Source organism: Camelina sativa, chromosome 6 (assembly GCF_030686135.1).
Source record: "Camelina sativa cultivar CO46 ecotype springtype chromosome 6, ASM3068613v1".
Taxonomy (NCBI): Eukaryota; Viridiplantae; Streptophyta; class Magnoliopsida; order Brassicales; family Brassicaceae; genus Camelina; species Camelina sativa.
The window spans coordinates 20,420,222-20,437,440 of record NC_141885.1 but is presented as its reverse complement, the minus strand read 5'-3'; the positions used below and the strand labels follow the sequence as shown (position 1 = coordinate 20,437,440).

At 33.8% G+C, this 17,219-nt stretch overlaps 5 protein-coding genes and 1 non-coding gene across 8 annotated transcripts; 2 read left to right on the top strand and 4 right to left on the bottom strand.

The window, feature by feature from the left end:
* The first annotated feature begins 152 nt into the window (after window positions 1-152).
* LOC104791858 (pectinesterase inhibitor 5-like) lies at window positions 153-1,163 on the top strand. The gene is made up of 2 exons (XM_010517851.2): window positions 153-373; window positions 774-1,163. The coding sequence occupies exons 1-2, from the start codon at window positions 164-166 to the stop codon at window positions 1,107-1,109; spliced, it is 546 nt and encodes a 181-aa protein (XP_010516153.1). The 5' UTR covers window positions 153-163; the 3' UTR covers window positions 1,110-1,163.
* Window positions 1,164-4,427: 3,264 nt separating this feature from the next.
* Window positions 4,428-7,041, top strand: LOC104791857 (rop guanine nucleotide exchange factor 6-like). Its single transcript, XM_010517850.3, has 7 exons — window positions 4,428-4,934; window positions 5,015-5,131; window positions 5,221-5,375; window positions 5,463-5,537; window positions 5,644-5,925; window positions 6,012-6,377; window positions 6,467-7,041. The coding sequence occupies exons 1-7, from the start codon at window positions 4,619-4,621 to the stop codon at window positions 6,884-6,886; spliced, it is 1,731 nt and encodes a 576-aa protein (XP_010516152.2). The 5' UTR covers window positions 4,428-4,618; the 3' UTR covers window positions 6,887-7,041.
* Window positions 7,042-7,585: 544 nt separating this feature from the next.
* LOC104791856 (uncharacterized) lies at window positions 7,586-9,312 on the bottom strand. The gene is made up of 6 exons (XM_010517848.3): window positions 9,001-9,312; window positions 8,790-8,853; window positions 8,476-8,618; window positions 8,257-8,317; window positions 8,108-8,153; window positions 7,586-7,986 (listed from the first exon to the last, which is right to left on the bottom strand). Exons 1-5 carry the CDS (start codon window positions 9,145-9,147, stop codon window positions 8,137-8,139), a joined length of 432 nt encoding a protein of 143 aa, XP_010516150.1. The 5' UTR covers window positions 9,148-9,312; the 3' UTR covers window positions 7,586-7,986; window positions 8,108-8,136.
* A 2,874-nt stretch (window positions 9,313-12,186) lies between these two features.
* On the bottom strand, window positions 12,187-14,010 carry LOC104791855 (uncharacterized). Of its 2 annotated transcripts, none has more exons than XR_768965.3 (6): window positions 13,575-14,010; window positions 13,279-13,490; window positions 13,102-13,175; window positions 12,961-13,000; window positions 12,814-12,902; window positions 12,187-12,495 (listed from the first exon to the last, which is right to left on the bottom strand). XR_768965.3 is itself a non-coding variant. In XM_010517845.3 (6 exons), exons 1-6 carry the CDS (start codon window positions 13,630-13,632, stop codon window positions 12,472-12,474), a joined length of 480 nt encoding a protein of 159 aa, XP_010516147.1. In that variant the 5' UTR covers window positions 13,633-14,010; the 3' UTR covers window positions 12,187-12,471. The 2 variants fall into 2 exon arrangements, 1 of the variants encoding a protein (XP_010516147.1); XM_010517845.3 differs by having other exon boundaries at window positions 12,814-12,885.
* LOC147942851 (U5 spliceosomal RNA) lies at window positions 13,888-14,007 on the bottom strand. The gene has a single exon (XR_015560611.1). It is a non-coding gene; the product is annotated as a U5 spliceosomal RNA (small nuclear RNA).
* Window positions 14,011-14,217: 207 nt separating the features above from the next.
* Window positions 14,218-17,191, bottom strand: LOC104791852 (uncharacterized). 2 transcript variants are annotated; one of them, XR_015559310.1, is made up of 7 exons: window positions 16,585-17,191; window positions 16,094-16,270; window positions 15,832-15,981; window positions 15,653-15,713; window positions 15,455-15,525; window positions 15,287-15,354; window positions 14,218-14,632 (listed from the first exon to the last, which is right to left on the bottom strand). XR_015559310.1 is itself a non-coding variant. In XM_010517842.2 (7 exons), the coding sequence occupies exons 1-7, from the start codon at window positions 16,771-16,773 to the stop codon at window positions 14,391-14,393; spliced, it is 999 nt and encodes a 332-aa protein (XP_010516144.1). In that variant the 5' UTR covers window positions 16,774-17,064; the 3' UTR covers window positions 14,218-14,390. The 2 variants fall into 2 exon arrangements, 1 of the variants encoding a protein (XP_010516144.1); XM_010517842.2 differs by having other exon boundaries at window positions 15,612-15,713; window positions 16,585-17,064.
* Between the last annotated feature and the right edge of the window lie 28 nt (window positions 17,192-17,219).

The following is a 17,219-nucleotide window of genomic DNA, read 5'->3' as shown; positions in this document are numbered from 1 at the left end:
TTACCGTTATTATTCTATTACCAGTTTAGTATTCTTTTATTCAAAGCAATAAATTTTCGTAATTTATTACTACCTTTCAACATCATTATTATAAATAAAATGTTTGAATCATAACAAAAGAGAAAATCCCAAACACACATTTGTATCTTCTTAATTTTCAAATATGGCTACAATACTCATTAAACACATAACTTCTCCTTTCTCGTTGTTATTATTCGTGTTCTTTGCGCTTACACCCGCAAATGCAATGCGTATCGATGACATGTATGAGTTTTGTAAGGAGACGGAAGACGTGAACTTCTGCTTAAAATACATTGGAACGGACACGCGTATATTAGACGCACGCGACTTTCATGACGTGCTTGTGATTGCGGTAACGTCGATAACTAGTTTAATTGTTTTCAATTATTCTGTAGAGATTTCTATAATGGCATATCTAAAACACACAAGTGTATAGGTAGAAAAACAGTGTTTGAAAAATATTTACAATATCCCGTTTCTATTTTAACTTTTATAATTCTATATTATAAAAGTATAGAATTATTAAATTCTATACTATAAAAAAGTATATAATAAAGTTTTGTGTGGGACACTAGAACTAAAATCTAGTATATATAATTAACCGTGTAGAACAAAAACACTAAAACTAAATGCCATAAATATTTAGTATATATAATCTCTTAAAGAAGCCATAAACATGAAAATTGAGAGATTTGATTTATTCATTCGCTAAAAATAAAAATGTCTTGATTTCTTATTGAGATTTATATCAGATTTCTCAATGCCAAATCCAAGTGACCAATGCAGCCAGACAAATCGACAAAGTTCGCCGGAAGTTTAGTGGTCCTATTGGAGCTCGACGAATATTTTTTTGTCATAAGTATTACCAATTAGCATCTGGTTATTTCCAGAAAGCTTATGGAGAAGCGGAAGAAGATAAGTATACATCAATAGCTCAGATATCTGCAACATATGGCTCAAATTATATGCGCAAATGCGAAGACGAGTGGAAAAAGAATGGACCGATACAACAGTCTCCTGTCACTTTCTATAACACAAATGTTGTCAAACTATTATCTATTATTCAAGTTATTATTGGAAAGATTTAATTATGGCTAGTTGTACTGGAATTCGATGTAAATCATTTGTTTTTGTTTACAGAGTTGTTTTCTTGTGCTACTTATTGGCTCAATGAATAAAACTTTCTTGAAGTTTTTCATTCGTTAGGATCATAATTAGTCAGTGAAACATGATATTTTAAGTTTATAACAACAGTAAGGGTACAACAGATCATTTAGACTCATAAAGCTAAAAAATAACATGTTTTTACAACCAATAAAAAGTTAGTGAAAGGCATGGTAGTGTATAGTGTATACTATGTGAGAGTTAGACAAATCGAATGAATTTCCTATTTCCTGTTGTAACAAAGTGTAAGTATTTCAGAGGGAGGTGACTAAAGAAAGATTCATGTAATGTTGAATGCATGCATATGATAAAAAACATATATATACAATTAGAAATATATCTTATATACTAATTTACATTTTTGGAAGTAAATTAATTTTGCTGACCTTGGTTTTGACTTTATAAAATTGTTAAAAAAATTTCAAAACCTTATTTCGTAAGTTTAAAAGTTTTGTTTGCAAACTTTACTTCCAAAAAATAGTTTCCTAGTCTATGTCGACATTAACAGAAAATATCATTTCTAACAAATTTTGTTAACAATAACTAAATAATAAACGATATATATTATTATTTATTTCGTAATTGTTAACAACTAAATCTTGTTTGTTTGTACAATTGTTTGTGCAACGGCAATTTTAAGAAACATATTTCAGCAGCTAGCGGTAAACAAATTCTATTTTTTAAAAGATTAACATTACTCTCTCTATTACGTTAGGTAATAATTTAGGATTTTTACATAGATTAAGAAAAACATTTAATATTTAGCTATATGTACATTATTTATTTATAATAACATATTTTTATAATTATTAACCAATAGTAATCCATCAAACTTTTAAATTCTTATTTGATGATTTTTGAATTTACAATTTTTTTGCATTAATTGAAAAAAAAAAATTTGGTGAATCGTTGTTATCACTAACAACTAGAAAATAAACACGATTTTATCAATGTAATCAATTAATTGTTCGCAACTAAAATTAACATAATCGATGTCGCTGAAATTTGCGAAACGAACGTGATTATAACTTATCCAAAATGGAGTACATGCATCTAAAGACCTATCTCTTAAGTATACATTACAAGTTACAACATTCATAAAAATTACTCTTAAGCAAAAACCAAATAATTAAGCTCCCTCCTAAAATATTTAAACCACTATCACGAGAACAAACTTTAGGGGGAGGTATTGGTTTGAGATTTTAAGAGAATTTTAATGACTTTAATAAAATCATGGAAAATATAATCTTGCTGATTCTTAATGATTGTTTAGAAAGTTTTTTAAAATCTTGCTAATTTGTTTTTCCTAATCTTGTAAAATCACTCATAAAATCTTGTAAAATCTTGGTCAAAAAATATTGCACAATATCTTTGCCAAAGTCATATATCTTTTTTATTCAACGCCTTTTGACATAATCGTTGGTTTTGGCTTTATCACAAAAAAAAACATACTCGATCTCCAAGTTGCAGGTACAATACAACTAGACTTGCTCATCTTCTTTCTATGCATTAAAGTATTCTATCTTTGGTTGAATAAACATATTGCAATTACGAGTGTTGAAGATCATATGTTAGGATGTCTTTTTTTTCGAGATGATGTTAGGATATCATGGATCACATGATTGTGAGAGGGGATGAATCTCACCATGAAGATGACGAATCAGAAATAGACATTTTGGTATTACTACTGAAATATACGACAAGAGCTTACTGTATGAACAAACGTATTGAGCGTCCGATTCGTAAGCCTATCACAAGAATTGGTTAAATTTTCTTCAAATATTGTTTTTTTCTTTGGTTGTGTTGGATTACGGGTTGATACCAAACATTGTTTTGATTTTTTTTAGCTATAAACGTTGTCTTTTTATTTTTTGCTATAAACTTTGTTAGTAGCTGCAACTTTGTTAGGATGCGGTGGTGTTAAAAGCTGCAGTTTTTTATATGTTTCAGGTTTTTACACATACTACGATCTTATGTAGTTTCTTCATTATTATATATGTTGCAGTTTTTTCATTATTGTATATGTTGCAGGTTTTTTCGTATTGCACAAGTTTCCAACTCACAACTCAAAACAGAGTATGAGAGATAGAGTAACGAACAAAATGATAAACAATTCTCTCTTTAATCAAACACACAACTGCATTGATATGAGAAACTGAATTGTATTACAAACCCTTTCACCAATTCACTCGTGTGAGAGACTTACGAAGACGTGGAAGTTGGGAGTGAAGGTGAGGACACGAGTGACACAGCTCTGAAGTGTTTTGCAAGTAGAAGCCATCAAGCAGAGAGACGCAACATCGAGTTTCGTCATGATAGTCTCCAAGATAGCCGCCGGTAACATAACCAGGATTCTTCTCTCGACATCGCAACCTTCAACATCGCCGCACACGACGGTGGTGGTAGCCATAAACGGAGGCTCTCTTCTTCTCTGAATCTATATAAATTACGGAAATTGTGACGATCTCATTGTGTGTCTTCAGCTCTGAAGTGTTTTGCTCTGAATTTGCGACGTCAGTGCCTCTTCTTCTCCGCGATCTTGTTCTGTTTTGCTGTTGAATCTGAGAGAAGTATATAACCCACGTCTTTAACAAAAGAAAAAAAAAAGTCATGGACTATGATTCACAATCTTTCTATTTGATGAGAGTGTTTTCATGACTTTTTCTATGAAGAAAATGATATAAAATCCTAAACCAATAACATAATAATTGAATTCATTAACAATCCATGATTCTTTTGTTTTACTTGAATAACATAAAAATTTTAATGACTTTATAAAACTCTTAATCCAATAACACTTGATTTATAAAGATTTTAGATAACTTTTTATAAATCCACAACTAATAACACCAAATTTTAAAAGAGTTTTAAAAAGTTTTGATTGAATAACAACATATTTTACATAACTTTTAAAGTCATTAAAATTCTCTTAAAATCTTAAACCAATACCCCCACTTAGTCAGTAGAGAAATTTTATCTATGCGATCAAAAAAGTTTAACGGAAACATTTATAATGAAAAAAAAAACGAAATGGAGAAATTCGAAAGAAGAAGTCTTCTTGGTTTTTAAGTTTCGGACTTAACACTGCGGGAACATCACGGAACACTTCTTGTCCGAAAATCCGACGTGGCAGATTATAACGGCTACTTTGTAAATTCACCAATTGTTTTTTTTTTCAAGAATAAAATTATAAAAAAATCGGAGAGAGACGTTAAGATTTTGCATGTGACTCCTCCTTCTTTATCAAAATTTAAAACTTTTAAAAAGACAGAACAAAAAACAACAACACAAACAATAAGAATTTTTCTCGAATTCATGGACCACAATAACTACTAATTCTTCTTCTTCTTCTTCTCTATGATCTCCTCTGCTCTCTCTTTTCCGGGTATCTAAAAAAAAATCAATCTTTTTTCTTTGCGAGTGTGTGGCGATAATGGAGAATAATAATAGCTGTATTGGGTTTGAAGGCGGGTCGAGAAGATTTGGTGAGAGTAAACGAATCGTTGGTTCGATTGATACAGTTACTGAGTCCACTACTACTGATTCAAGTCTTAGCAGCTCAAGTTGCGGTGCTGGATCGAGCTCCGGGAGATCTGTTTCATCTCTGTCTTCTACTCCGACGAAATCACAGATCCTTGGATGGCCGTTAGGGCAAGGTTCTTGGAGGAAGAGTTCTGGTAAAATGAAGAAGAAAACTCCGACTAAAATCGATGATTTTGGGTTTAAGAGAGTTGGAACAGAGACTTCAGGTTTGTGAAAATCTTGACTTAATCCCTCTCGGAAAAGAATTGAAATCTGAACATGTTTTTTTTTTTTTGGGTTTATGTAGAAATTGAGTTGTTGAAAGAGAGAATGGCAAAGTTGTTGCTTGGTGAAGACATGTCTGGTTCTGGTGAAGGAGTTTGTCCTGCTTTGGCTATTTCTAACGCCATTACCAATCTCTATGGTAGTTTAATAAATATAAAGTTTCATACTTTAGTTTGTGATGTTCTATGTGATTTGTGATACTAAGTTTTGATTTCAATATGATGAAAGCTGCAATATTGGGACAACAATGGAGGCTAGAGCCAATCCCAAGTGAGAAAAAATCCATGTGGAGAAGAGAAATCGAAGTTCTTCTGTCTGTTAGTGATCACATTGTTGAATTGGTACCTTCCTTCCAGAACGTTCCCAATGGAAACAAGATTGAGGTAATTGACTCGAGTCTACACCTTTTAGTGAGATTTAAGTCCATGTAGATTGTGTTTTGTTTCATTGATGTTTTGGTGGATTTTAAGGTGATGAATTGCAGACCAAGATCAGATCTCTTTACTTGTCTTCCTGCTCTACGGAAGCTAGACAATATGCTTATTGTAAGAATCTGATCCTTCATTCTTGTTCTCTCATGTGGACTGCTTTCAAATTGGTTTAAAATGTGAGATTTTTAATAGAGTTGTTCTGTTTTTGGACGTCTTTTAGGAAATATTAGATAGTTTTGGAGAAACAACAGAGTTCTGGTACGTTGATCAAGGGATTGTAGCTGCGGAATCTGTAAGGTCTAACTCTTTCCGTGAAGACGGAGACAAATGGTGGCTTCCACTGCCGCGTGTGTCATCCGATGGACTTACCGAACAATCTAGGAAGAAACTGGACCACACTCGTGAATTCACTAACCAGATCTTGAAAGCTTGTATGTCAATCAACAGCATTGCTTTAGCTGATATGGAGGTTCCACAATCATACCTTGAAGCTCTACCAAAGGTTAATAAAACTTTTTAACACAAAGCCAAAAATCTCTCATGTTGTTGAATATACATTCTTTTAGCTGAATTGTTCTTGTATTGCAGAACGGGAGATCATGCCTTGGTGATTTTCTATATAGAAACATCACATCAGATAACTTCACAGCGGATCACTTGCTTGAGTCAATAGATCTTTCATCTGAGCACGCGGTTGTAGAGATGGTGAATCGAGTAGAAGCATCTATACACGTTTGGAGGCGAAGAGCTCACTCAAGGCATATGATTTCTCTGTATAGATCCACAAGTACAAGATGGGGGATGATAGTGAAAGAGATGATGATGCATCAAAGCGATGGTGACAAAAGGGAACTATTTGCGGAGAGAGCCGAAAGCTTATTGATCCGACTCAAGCAGCGTTTCCCGGGACTTAGACAGACAGCTTTAGACACAAGCAAGATCCAATACAACAAGGTTTGATTCATTACCTTTTCACTTCACACAACATACAATTTTAAACCTTATCCTTACAAAAGTATTGAACTTTGTGAAACTCTTTGCAGGATGTAGGGAAGTCTATACTTGAGAGCTACTCAAGGGTATTAGAGAGTTTGGCATATAGCATTGGCGTACGCATAGAGGAAGTGTTGTTTATGGATGACATAAGCAAAGAAGATGGTGATGATGGTTCTTGTTCAGACAAGTTGAGATTGTTGTATAAAGAATCAGCTAATGGTGGCTCAGGCTCTCTAAGGAAGAAACTTTCTGCTCCATCGTTGTTCTCTGTGTCATTCTCAGGCACGTCAACTCCGTACAGAACTCCATCATTCTCAGCATCAACTCCAAGTTATTCACCAATGCCGTTGATAAGCCCCATCAACGGAGGAAGAGGAGAAAGAGCTCCGTTTCTCTCTGGGAGGAACATTAGAGAACGTTGTGGGTTTGGTCCAAAGAAAGCATTGGCTAATTATCTCCGGGGTTGAGTTTTAAACTAAGGAATTAGAATTTTTTCATTCTGTTAGTTATCATCGAGTTAAAAGCTTATTTAATTCTTTTATTTTCTAGTATCTCTTGTCATTTGATCTACGTACACTTGATGTTGCTATTTGAATGACATAAGTTATATATTTTGAAGTGATTTTGATAGTTGTTATAACTCAAGCCATCCGATCAAGTCCATTGGATTGATCTTTAACTGAAACAGAGGAGCTTTACTTATCTTTGATATATTATGGATACACTTATTATAAACAACTTGAAGATGAACTCATAGAGGTGGGAGTAATACTGACATGTTGATTTCAACCTATGAATCACAATTCAACAAGGAACTTGAGATATCCAATTGTGTGAGAAAGAGAACAGTTCTTAACTGATGAGACAACCAACAAAGAGCTTCCACAATAAATCCTTAGTGTGCTGTCAAATAAAATTAATTTATTAGTTATAGTGATTTTGTAACGCAATACAACATATCGCTAGTTGCGAGAGATAGTGCATTTTACGAATTAGAAAACTAACACATATTAGGCGAGCTTCTCTTTATTTATCTCAATTCCATAAAACTATTCTATTAGGTAGACGTAATAATTTGTGACATAGATTAAACACGTTCGAGGCGAGCTTCGTTTTTTTTATTTATCTCATCACTTCCATAATGACTAATCTATTTATAATTTGAATTTAATATAAACTAGTCCAAATATGGACCAGATTATTTTATACATGTAGCATCAAGGCAACATAGAGCATAAAGCATCACGTCTAATTTAGTACATATATGGACCCCCACTATTGGATAACTACTTATTTCGTACAAATATTAGAAGACAAACATTATTTGACGAAAAAGGAGCCACACACTAATTTTTCCATCAGAAAGATACTTCTCTTAGTGTTGTATTTGTCGTAAACAAAAACATGTCAAAAACAAATACCTTCTTCTTTTACAATATACTAAATTCTTTTAATTTAGGAAGGATCTTTATATAGTTTATATATTTTACTTTATTTCTATTATATAGCGATCCTTCAAATTTCATATATCTCTCTTAAGATATGACCATGTTTGTCTCTTACTTTCCTGCAAAAATTAATAGTCACAGAAAATAAAATTCAGGCTTTAGTTTTTTCTCTATGTAAGGAAATTGCGAAAAGCATTGGATATCATGCGAAATTTTTCATATGATGAAATTTTTAAGTACCTTCACAGGTGCTCTCTAAGTCAGGATTGCTAGTAATAAAGCGACCCTGCACCAAATAGTGCAAAGGTTTGTAAAAAACGAACCTTGAGTACATGTACAAACTGATGTACATATAAATAAATAAATAAATTTTGATAGGAAAACATTACCTTCCCACCAGTTTCCTCTTGATGCACTTTTAGAATCGCCTTCCTCTCCATCTTTCTTGTACTTCATAAGTTAAAAATAAAGGAGAAAAGTAAAGAATATTATAAAGTTTGATCATGAGAATAACAAAATAAAGAATATAAGTTTTGTCACGTAGGTATTATGTATATATATGATATTGAATTATTGATCATAGATGCTACTACAACAGTACGACTGACAGTATCTTGGGTGGTTGTCGTTGTAGAGGAATATTTCTCTTGGCCTCCGTAGTAAAGGGATGAGCTCAAGTGGCATGGTGGTTCTCTTTCCTCATTATGGTAACTCTTTTTCTCCTTTTTGTTGATTCTTTCTCCTCTTTCATCTATATATGAACCACGCAAACGTATATAAGTTTTGATTTGACGGAAAAGACTAAGTTCAAATTAACTTTTACTTAGAATAAGTAAAACATTTAATCAACAGACACACTCTAAACTCCCAACTTATACTAATTCTGAAAGTACGAAAGAGAACTCGTGAAGGTTTAAATTACTTGGAGATTGATACTTCACATGTCCACCTTGACTTGCAAAGTCCACTTGCCTCCCCAACTGATCCTTTTAGCACACAACAAGAGAAAATGAGAGAATAATCAACGTAATTTATATATTAAGTTAGAGTTCCTAAACACCACGTATATGTAGCATGCATATGTTTACAATGATTACGTATCGTAGAAGTGTAAAAATATTGAGATGACTTACTGCAGACGGTGGTGGGAAGATGGATTTGAACAATCCAGTATTGGCCGATGAAGAAGACGAAGCAGAGACTCTTGGACCAAATATATGATCGAAAGACGAAGATGATGAAGCGGAAACAATCTTCTTCTTGTTCTTGTTCTTGTCCATGCCAAAGTTGTGTAGGTGAATAATGGAAATGGATGTATTAAAGAAAAAGGTTTAGGGTGCCGAAAAGAGAAAGGATTAAATTTGCATAGAGAGGCAAAGAAAAGGAGAGAACATGTGATGAAACAAAAGAGAAGACACGTGAAGATTTACAGTTTTTTATGGGACTCTTATAAACTGTCATCTCTGCATATTTATAGTTAAAAAATTTGACTACATGTGATCGGTCTTCTAAGATTATTTGTCGCATCTATTATTATATTTGACCTTATTTCCTTATAAATTTCTTGGTATTATATATCATATATATGAATGATTATATAATTTATATATATATGTTTTCTTTAAGTTTTATGAATATATATATATATATGTGTGTGTGTGTGTGTGTGTTTTTAACTTTTATGAAAAATATGAAATATGGACGAATAAGTAACTATTTTGGTTATGAATCTTATGATGTAGTAGAGACTTTTTGTCTTTTTCCCTGAAAACAGTTAGAGAGAGTACCTTCGTAAGGACGGTTCTACCTATAGCTTGTTTTTTTTCGGATTGGATGTCAACTTCGTTAACCCTATAAAAAATGGCATTAATAATTCTTCGACGATTTTATCAGAAGTCTCCTTCGTCCGATCCTAATAATTTCTTTTATAAATAGCTTCTTCGAAAATGTTAAAGGAATAAATAAACGTAACGGCATGAGACGCTGAGCAATGTAGCGTTCGATTCCAAATTGGCTCAAACTTCCAACATATTTTGTGTCATATTATATATTTTTCTTTTTTCATATGTCTTGTCTCATGGATTTAGTTGTTTTTCATTTCATCATGATTTGAGTTTACCTTTCTCATGGATTAGCTAGAGTTACGTACCGTATTTTTGGTGCCCCATATATCGACTCATTATTAACAATAGATACCCCATATATGGTTCATTTTCGGTATTTTTGTAAAGCTAAACTAATTTTATATTTCCTATATATGAGAAAAGAGAAAACTCTTAGAAATGGTTACGCGGTACGTACGCTACCAATTGTGGTGATCGTATTCGTATCAGATGAAGTAGAATCCTCGAAACCATTCCCGTGAGTGACCTAATTTTCGTGCCCACACTAAAGTCAATGAAGATTTAAGAGACAAATTTAAATCTGCAAAATGCTTTCCAAAGTATTTGTAAATAACTTTCGTTCTAGAACATTATACTGTGTAGTACTGTTCCAAAAGAATCAATATATTCATGTATCTTAAGAAAAAAAAATGTTCGTAGGAGTATTAATCAACCTTTTAGGTTAGTTTAAGACTTGGAGTTAAGATTTATGATTCACAAACATAATTTTGTATTGCATAGTTTTGTTTTACATGAACTGTGACAAGTCTTTTAAAAAGGCCTCTAGAATTAGTTGAGAAAACATTTTACGTTGATTGACGAATGGAATTCAATAATTAATAAATCAGCGTCTTTGATGAATAAAAAAAACTTATAACGCTTTCTATTAAAAAAAAATGGTCAACAACATTTGTTATATCACAAGAGAAAAGTAAACATTAAAAATGACGTTTTCATATACAAAAAAAAAAAGTTTAATGAAGTGATCTTAGTGCAATGGGCAGAAGGTAAGTTTATTGGTAAAAGGCACTATCACATGGGTCGGTCAGTTGTGGCTTTTGACAAAAAAAAAAAAACATTTAAGTGAAATTCTAAAAAATGAACGGATCGATATTTTTGTATCAATGAATATTTACATCACTATAACGTAACTGTTGTTATAAGCTTTTTACCATGTGTTGGGGAATATAGGTATCTGAAGGACCAGAAGATCGATCGATAAGGTCAAAGATCGATTCGCTTTATATAGTGATATAATAATATTCATCAGAAATTAATAACGAAGGCTTTGACTCTATATGTTGTCTTCGCAACTTGCAAGTTTTGTGAGTCATATGAAAAAGAAAAAGAAAAAGAAAAAAAAAAGACAAACCAAAACAAATTTTTTTTGCAAGTTGTGGAATCAACGCGACACAAAAACAAAAAGGATATTACTCGATAGATCGTTAAAACATTACGGTAATCCTCAAAAAAATATCAGATTCTTATATTTATTTTACGAATTAGTTGCCTTTTTTTTTTGAGTTTAAAGTTTAAGCACTGTTGAACTAGCTAGATTAGTTCTATGCTGACGATTATAGAGAACTTTCCACAAACAGTTGTTGCATGTCCACTGGAGATAATTTTGAGTAATCTGAGTGAATATATATTTTACAGTTGCGGGAGGATAAGATTCTAGAAAAAAGCAGTTGATAGTTAGATTTATGAATTTGTACATGAAGAATGTCTGGGAGAGAAGCATAGCCACAGATGAGAAATTAAGAAAAAATATAGAATATATATATATATATATATATATATATATATGGCCAAACATATATTCTTTCTGCTCCTATTGTTCGAAACTTGGACCAATATTTATCTTCTTGGAAATATTGTCAATATTCAGAATTACTTATTTTTGTGTATTGTCAAGTTGTAAATAGTCTTTGTAAGATGTATTTGCATCACTTACAATAACCAAATCTATAACGTAAATCAACAGTAAGTGAGATTCTAAATGGTACTTTGGTCCCAAGTTTCGAACATTAGGAACATAAAGAATACATGTTTGGCTATAATGTTCCTGTAGCTCTTCCTCCAAAACCCAAAGAAGGATGAGTCAGTATTACTTGATGGATCACTTGGCCAGACATAACGTCTACAAGAATAAAAGTACAGGCAGAGCCAAATCCATCCTAGAAACGAAATCAGCAATATGTTGATGAACGAAGAGTTACAATTAGAGACGCAAGTAGCCGGAGATGGAAGTAGTAGTAGTAACTTGTTATCATATCTAATGGTTTGTGAAGACTTGTAGTTTGTTGTTTATTTTTCCACTTTATTAAACAAATTTAAGGATAGCACTCCATCTGTTTAAAAACCCATTCTCTCATCTTACTACATCATTGCACTGAAGATAAAGTAGTGAACCACATTATAAACCAAAACCTGAGATATCATAATTAAGATATATATATTCAAAGAGAGCATGCCATTTACTCATGCAAAACCATTTAACTGCTGATATAGTCATATCAGTATTGCTATATTGTAATTACCACTTTCCCACCATTACTCTTGGACACAAGAAGAGGGCCAAGAAGTGGGTGACACAGGTTATAATTTTCTCAACAAACTAGAGAAATTAGAGATACGAATTAGTAAAACGACCCTATCCTTAACTTTTCTGCACGAGCCTATCCATCTTTTGTTACCACACCAACTGAACTGTTGTCTGTCTTAGCTTTCACGCCTCAACGGTTCCTGCATGTCAAATGTTGTTCACCATATCTTTGTAAGAAAAATGAAATTTTACAGTGAGAAGGATCAACCATTACTTTGATGAGTAGTTTCTTGTACAAGTATCAAAAGAATCAAAACCGTAGAGTCACAGTAATTACCGATCAGATATTATAATCAATTCATGGGGTAAAAGAGTAAAGGGAACAAGTATAAGAGATGATGATTGATGAGGTAAAACTCATATCACTCAGAAACCATTGATAAACATCTAATCAAAACCATATATGCAAATCACAAACGACACCATGGATGGAAAAGATTCAGAGAAAGACTCTTTACCGGTTCATTCTGAAGTTGGTTGTTCAGTCGTATATCCTCCTCCTCGGTTGGGCTTGGGGAGAGAATCATCGCCTGAAATCACACAAATACTAGCGAAGAACATTACACAACAAAGTCAGAAACATCAAAACAAATAACAATACCAACCTCAGGGCTAATACTGTTGTTAGGCTCCTCCTGGATCAAACTGGAAAACAAGACAAAAAAAAAAAGCAAACACATTAAACTTAGTCTACATTGTAGGATCCACCAAAAAAACAGATCACCAAAAGCTAATTGTATAGATACCATATATTTGTATCTTCTGAAAACAACTCTGGATGCAACGTCATTGCCATGTTCATATAAACCACAGTAAGATGCTACAATCAAAACCAAACATAAAAATCCCAATAAACCCTAATCAAATCGATGGCTGAAAAACTAATCATCAGATTTGAACCAAACATTATGCAAAAATCTTACAGAGATAGGTCCCTGTAGAGTGTCAATCTCAGATTTGGTCATCTTAATATAAAACAGAGTAGGGAAATAGAGAAACGAAGAGATCTTGCCCTTGGGAATAGCTTCCTTCCTTTGACGCAATAAGTCTCCAATAGCTTCAAGTTGAAGCTCCATAGACTTCAATGTCGCACCGATCGCCAAAAGACCTGTGATACTGAGCTCTCCTCCATCCACTGCAAAGAAAAATGATAATCAGGCTTGAGTGGGGATGAAACGGAAAAACAACAAACAACACAAATGTTTCAATTTCGAATTACTAGTCAGAGTCGAACTGAGTTGATGCGACTCGTCGATTGAATCGTACAGGGAAGACATCAAAGAGCTTAAGGAAAGTTTAGATCTTTTTTGCTTTCATCTTCTTCATTTCTCCTCCTCTCTCTTTTGCACAATGCTTAGGAATTTGATAATTCACCAAATGTGTATGTATACATGAAAAATTTGAAAAATGCACGAAAATACCCAATTTCGTGACAAAATTAAGTTTATAACAAACTGCATAGTTGTATTAGGGACTGGTGCTTATCAGCCGAAATGGCCAACCAAAAAATTTCAGACTAAGAAGATTGTTGGGACTCACGGTGAAGTGAGAACCCTCCAAGAATAGGCTTATGCCACTTACGCGTGGAGAGCGCTCCGTATTCTTTAGTAAAAGGCGAAAGAATAGTTAGCTTTGTGCTCACCACATGGCTGCGTGATTTTAATCGTAAGGAGAGTGAAGTCTATTTATACAAAAACTTTCACTAGCAATGTTTCTTAAACTTCCGATGTGGGATTTGCGTTTAATCTAATCCAGTAATCCTTGTTAAAAGGCTTAGTGGGGATACATACTCAAAAGCCCATTACCATTCTCTTGTATATCATTATACTTCCACTTAACTAGGAGTAATGGAGTATGTTAACTTCGTATAAAGCTAAATCAATTGATATATTAACCAAACAATACATATAAATTATTCTACATTTCGTATACATATCATTTCGTATAAAGCCCATTACCATTTTCGCTTTATGGTTTACAGTTTTTTCCCTCTCACCAAAAATAGACCTAAAAAACCTACCAACATTTTAAACCGTTATAGCCTTGAGGAAACATCCTTGAAGTAAAGCTTCAGTGTCTCGTATGTCATGAAGCATATCCCAACACCAGGTACCACTTTGTAGTACTCTGGAAGAATTCCTCTGTACAAGCCTCTCGCTCCTTCCGTCTTAACAATACGCTTTAATGTCCCTAGCAAACCTGTCTTGTACACTACCTCTCGCCCGCCTATTCCTTCTAGCTGCTTCCTTCTTCTCACCAGATCCAGTGGAAACGTAGCTACAATTTTTGTTTTATGTTACATTAGATATGAAATTTGACGAATGCATCAATTCTATGTAGTGGTTCTACTGCCTATGAATGCAGCATGAGACGAGCTTCATTAGAATATACACCAAAACCAGCTGTTAACAATAAGACTCGACATGAAACTCATATAAGGCCAAAAGAGATACTATTCACAATGTAGATAAAGATAGTTTGTGTTTGAGTGAGCAAATGAGACACTATATGTGTACCACCCTTATATAAGTAAATTCCTCACCTTAAACTATGTTTAATGCTTGAAGATAAAAATTAACTAGAGAAGATCATATTAGCATGTATGTAACAGTGCATGGTAATCATATCAATTTGCTAGAGAAAGAAATATGCATATGAGAAGGAGCAACAGAATTTTCATTCTGTGGCAATAGTGGAACTTAAGATGCACCATGTTCAGCTTTTCTGAATTGAAAGCATAGTACAGAGAATTTTGAGTTTGAGAATTAAGACTAATGATGTGATGCTTGTCAGCAATACGAAACTGATTGATGCTCATGCTAAGTCAATCAGTGTTTATGAGCAAGGCATAGAATGACACATTACAATCAAACAGCGAGTCTCATGGCAAACAAGAAAGGAAAAGGTCAAAGAATAGCTAAGATAACTTACCTGTTGAAGATGCTATTCCTGAAAGACTTCCACAAGCAAGACTGACCATGATAGGGGAATCATGTGGCCTTGAGAAAATGAAAACAAACAAATCATTTTAGGAGTAATTACAAATAATATGTGACATTTTTAAACTGCAAAACTGTAATTTCGAGATGGACTTATTACCTAGTTGACCTCCAATAAGATCTCAATGATTCATACACAGAAAAGCTAATGGCAATACTAGGCCCAACACCCTGCATCATATAATAAAACCTTAGTCAGAAAAAAAATGAAAGCGGAAGGATACAACATTATGTATGTATCTTTCTGTGGAAAATACCACAAGCGTTGTTCCAAGTCCCTTGTAGAGGCCCAAGATACCTTCATCAGTGCTGATAGTGCGCAGAGTATGGTAGATACCCGTGTAGTAAATTACTTTTGTCTGCCATTGACGCAAAAGATAAAATGTCAACAACCAGCTAATGCAACAATACTTGAGGAAACCAGCATGTAAACTTTTTAGAACACAAGGTTTAACAACGATCATATCAAATACTTACCTGAGCAGCAAGACGAGTTCTAACAAGATCAAGCGGATAAGTGGCAGAAGCAGCTGTAATTCCAGCCAAACCACCGGCTACAAAATGTACAAAAAGGTTTGAACTTATACTCGCCTTGTGATTTTCCATCCCAGTAACCATATACATGAACTGTAAATAATCGAGTAAAAAAAAAAGTTCAAAATCAGAATTAGGCTCAGTAGAGAGTAATGCCACACTACGAATGACAAACAAAAAAACTGCTAATTTTAGATTCTCAGACCTTCTTGTAGTGTTCATATGCGTAGAAATTGACGGAAGAATAGGGAAGCCGGTGAGCAATTGTAACCAGGTTCCCTTTCCAAAAAGCCTTGAATCCTTCTTCATTCAATATCCGTGATGCCTCGTGCAATATGCTTGCCTTTCTTAGAGCTCCTGCCTCTGAGTGCATACCTTGCACCTACATACATCATAAGTTTATAATCACAAATTTGTCCCCAAAAAAAAACTTAGCTTTAACAGAAAATTTCCCTTTTTAAGCATTCAAAAGTGTAGTAGCAAAGAAGGTTTGTGATTGTGATAATTAACCAATACTAGATTCTTTCTCTATACACAGACCTCAAATTCAGCTTTTTCATATCTACAGATCCCTAAATTTTTTGATAATCCCAATTACACAGTGCAATTGAAAATACTGAATTGGTCTTTTACTTCAATTTGTCCAAAAGCTTGAAATTGTCTTATTCTATAGCTCGATGGAAAAAAAAAACAAACCTGGAAGAGAATAGTGAGGCGAGAGAGAGGGGCAGTACAAGTTTTGCTAAAAGCACCGGCGAGTCCACCGGCTAAGAGTTGTGACGCCGATTCGATATGTGATCTCTGGTATTGCGTTAAACGATGAGAGGAAGACGCTACGCCATGCCCTGAGCTCACACCAACCCTAGCGTCCGTCTGCATCACCATTTAGCCCGCCCAAAATCACAAATCCTCCTCACCTATCAAAAATTCTCAATCTCACACACCTCCGAGAACTTATCCGAACAATACTACTACCAAAAGCTCGAATTTTTCGACGAGAACAAAAAAAAAACGAAACTTTCAAAGATCGTCGTATTGGGTTTTTGATTGAAATTGCTCCTTTTGCTTTGCTTGAAAGTTTTGGTTTTGGGTCTCTCTTTTTGTGTGCCTCTCGTCTTTTTTTTTTTTTTCCAACTTTCACTTTGTGTGCGCTTGGTTCCAACGCCACACCTACGCGGCAAACACTAAAACGATAGCGTTTTAGATACAACGAACGTTTTACCGCCACGTGATTCACCTCTTCTTGTTTATTTTTTTTTTTCCTATTGTATGGTCAGATTACTTTTCCATTGTTACATCCCACACTTTTAAAAAGCATAGGCTAGCAATCA

Bases quoted from the DNA above. Each gene is read 5' to 3' on its own strand.
- LOC104791858 (XM_010517851.2), top strand. From the start codon at position 164: ATGGCTACAATACTCATTAAACACATAACTTCTCCTTTCTCGTTGTTA. The intron at 374-773 runs GTAACGTCGATA...GATTTATATCAG, and splicing joins ATGACGTGCTTGTGATTGCG to ATTTCTCAATGCCAAATCCA.
- LOC104791856 (XM_010517848.3), bottom strand. From the start codon at position 9,147: ATGGACAAGAACAAGAACAAGAAGAAGATTGTTTCCGCTTCATCATCT. The intron at 8,854-9,000 runs GTAAGTCATCTC...GTGTGCTAAAAG, and splicing joins TCTTCCCACCACCGTCTGCA to GATCAGTTGGGGAGGCAAGT. The intron at 8,318-8,475 runs GTCAGTCGTACT...TAACTTATGAAG, and splicing joins CGACAACCACCCAAGATACT to TACAAGAAAGATGGAGAGGA.
- LOC104791852 (XM_010517842.2), bottom strand. From the start codon at position 16,773: ATGGTGATGCAGACGGACGCTAGGGTTGGTGTGAGCTCAGGGCATGGC. The intron at 16,271-16,584 runs GTTTGTTTTTTT...TGATGTATGTAG, and splicing joins GCCTCACTATTCTCTTCCAG to GTGCAAGGTATGCACTCAGA. The intron at 15,714-15,831 runs GTAAGTATTTGA...CGTCAATGGCAG, and splicing joins GAACTCGTCTTGCTGCTCAG to ACAAAAGTAATTTACTACAC.
- LOC104791855 (XM_010517845.3), bottom strand. From the start codon at position 13,632: ATGTCTTCCCTGTACGATTCAATCGACGAGTCGCATCAACTCAGTTCG. The intron at 13,001-13,101 runs GTATCTATACAA...CTTGTTTTCCAG, and splicing joins TCAGAAGATACAAATATATG to TTTGATCCAGGAGGAGCCTA. The intron at 12,886-12,960 runs GTTGGTATTGTT...GTGTGATTTCAG, and splicing joins ACAACAGTATTAGCCCTGAG to GCGATGATTCTCTCCCCAAG.
- LOC104791857 (XM_010517850.3), top strand. From the start codon at position 4,619: ATGGAGAATAATAATAGCTGTATTGGGTTTGAAGGCGGGTCGAGAAGA. The intron at 5,376-5,462 runs GTAATTGACTCG...GTGGATTTTAAG, and splicing joins CCAATGGAAACAAGATTGAG to GTGATGAATTGCAGACCAAG. The intron at 6,378-6,466 runs GTTTGATTCATT...AACTCTTTGCAG, and splicing joins GCAAGATCCAATACAACAAG to GATGTAGGGAAGTCTATACT.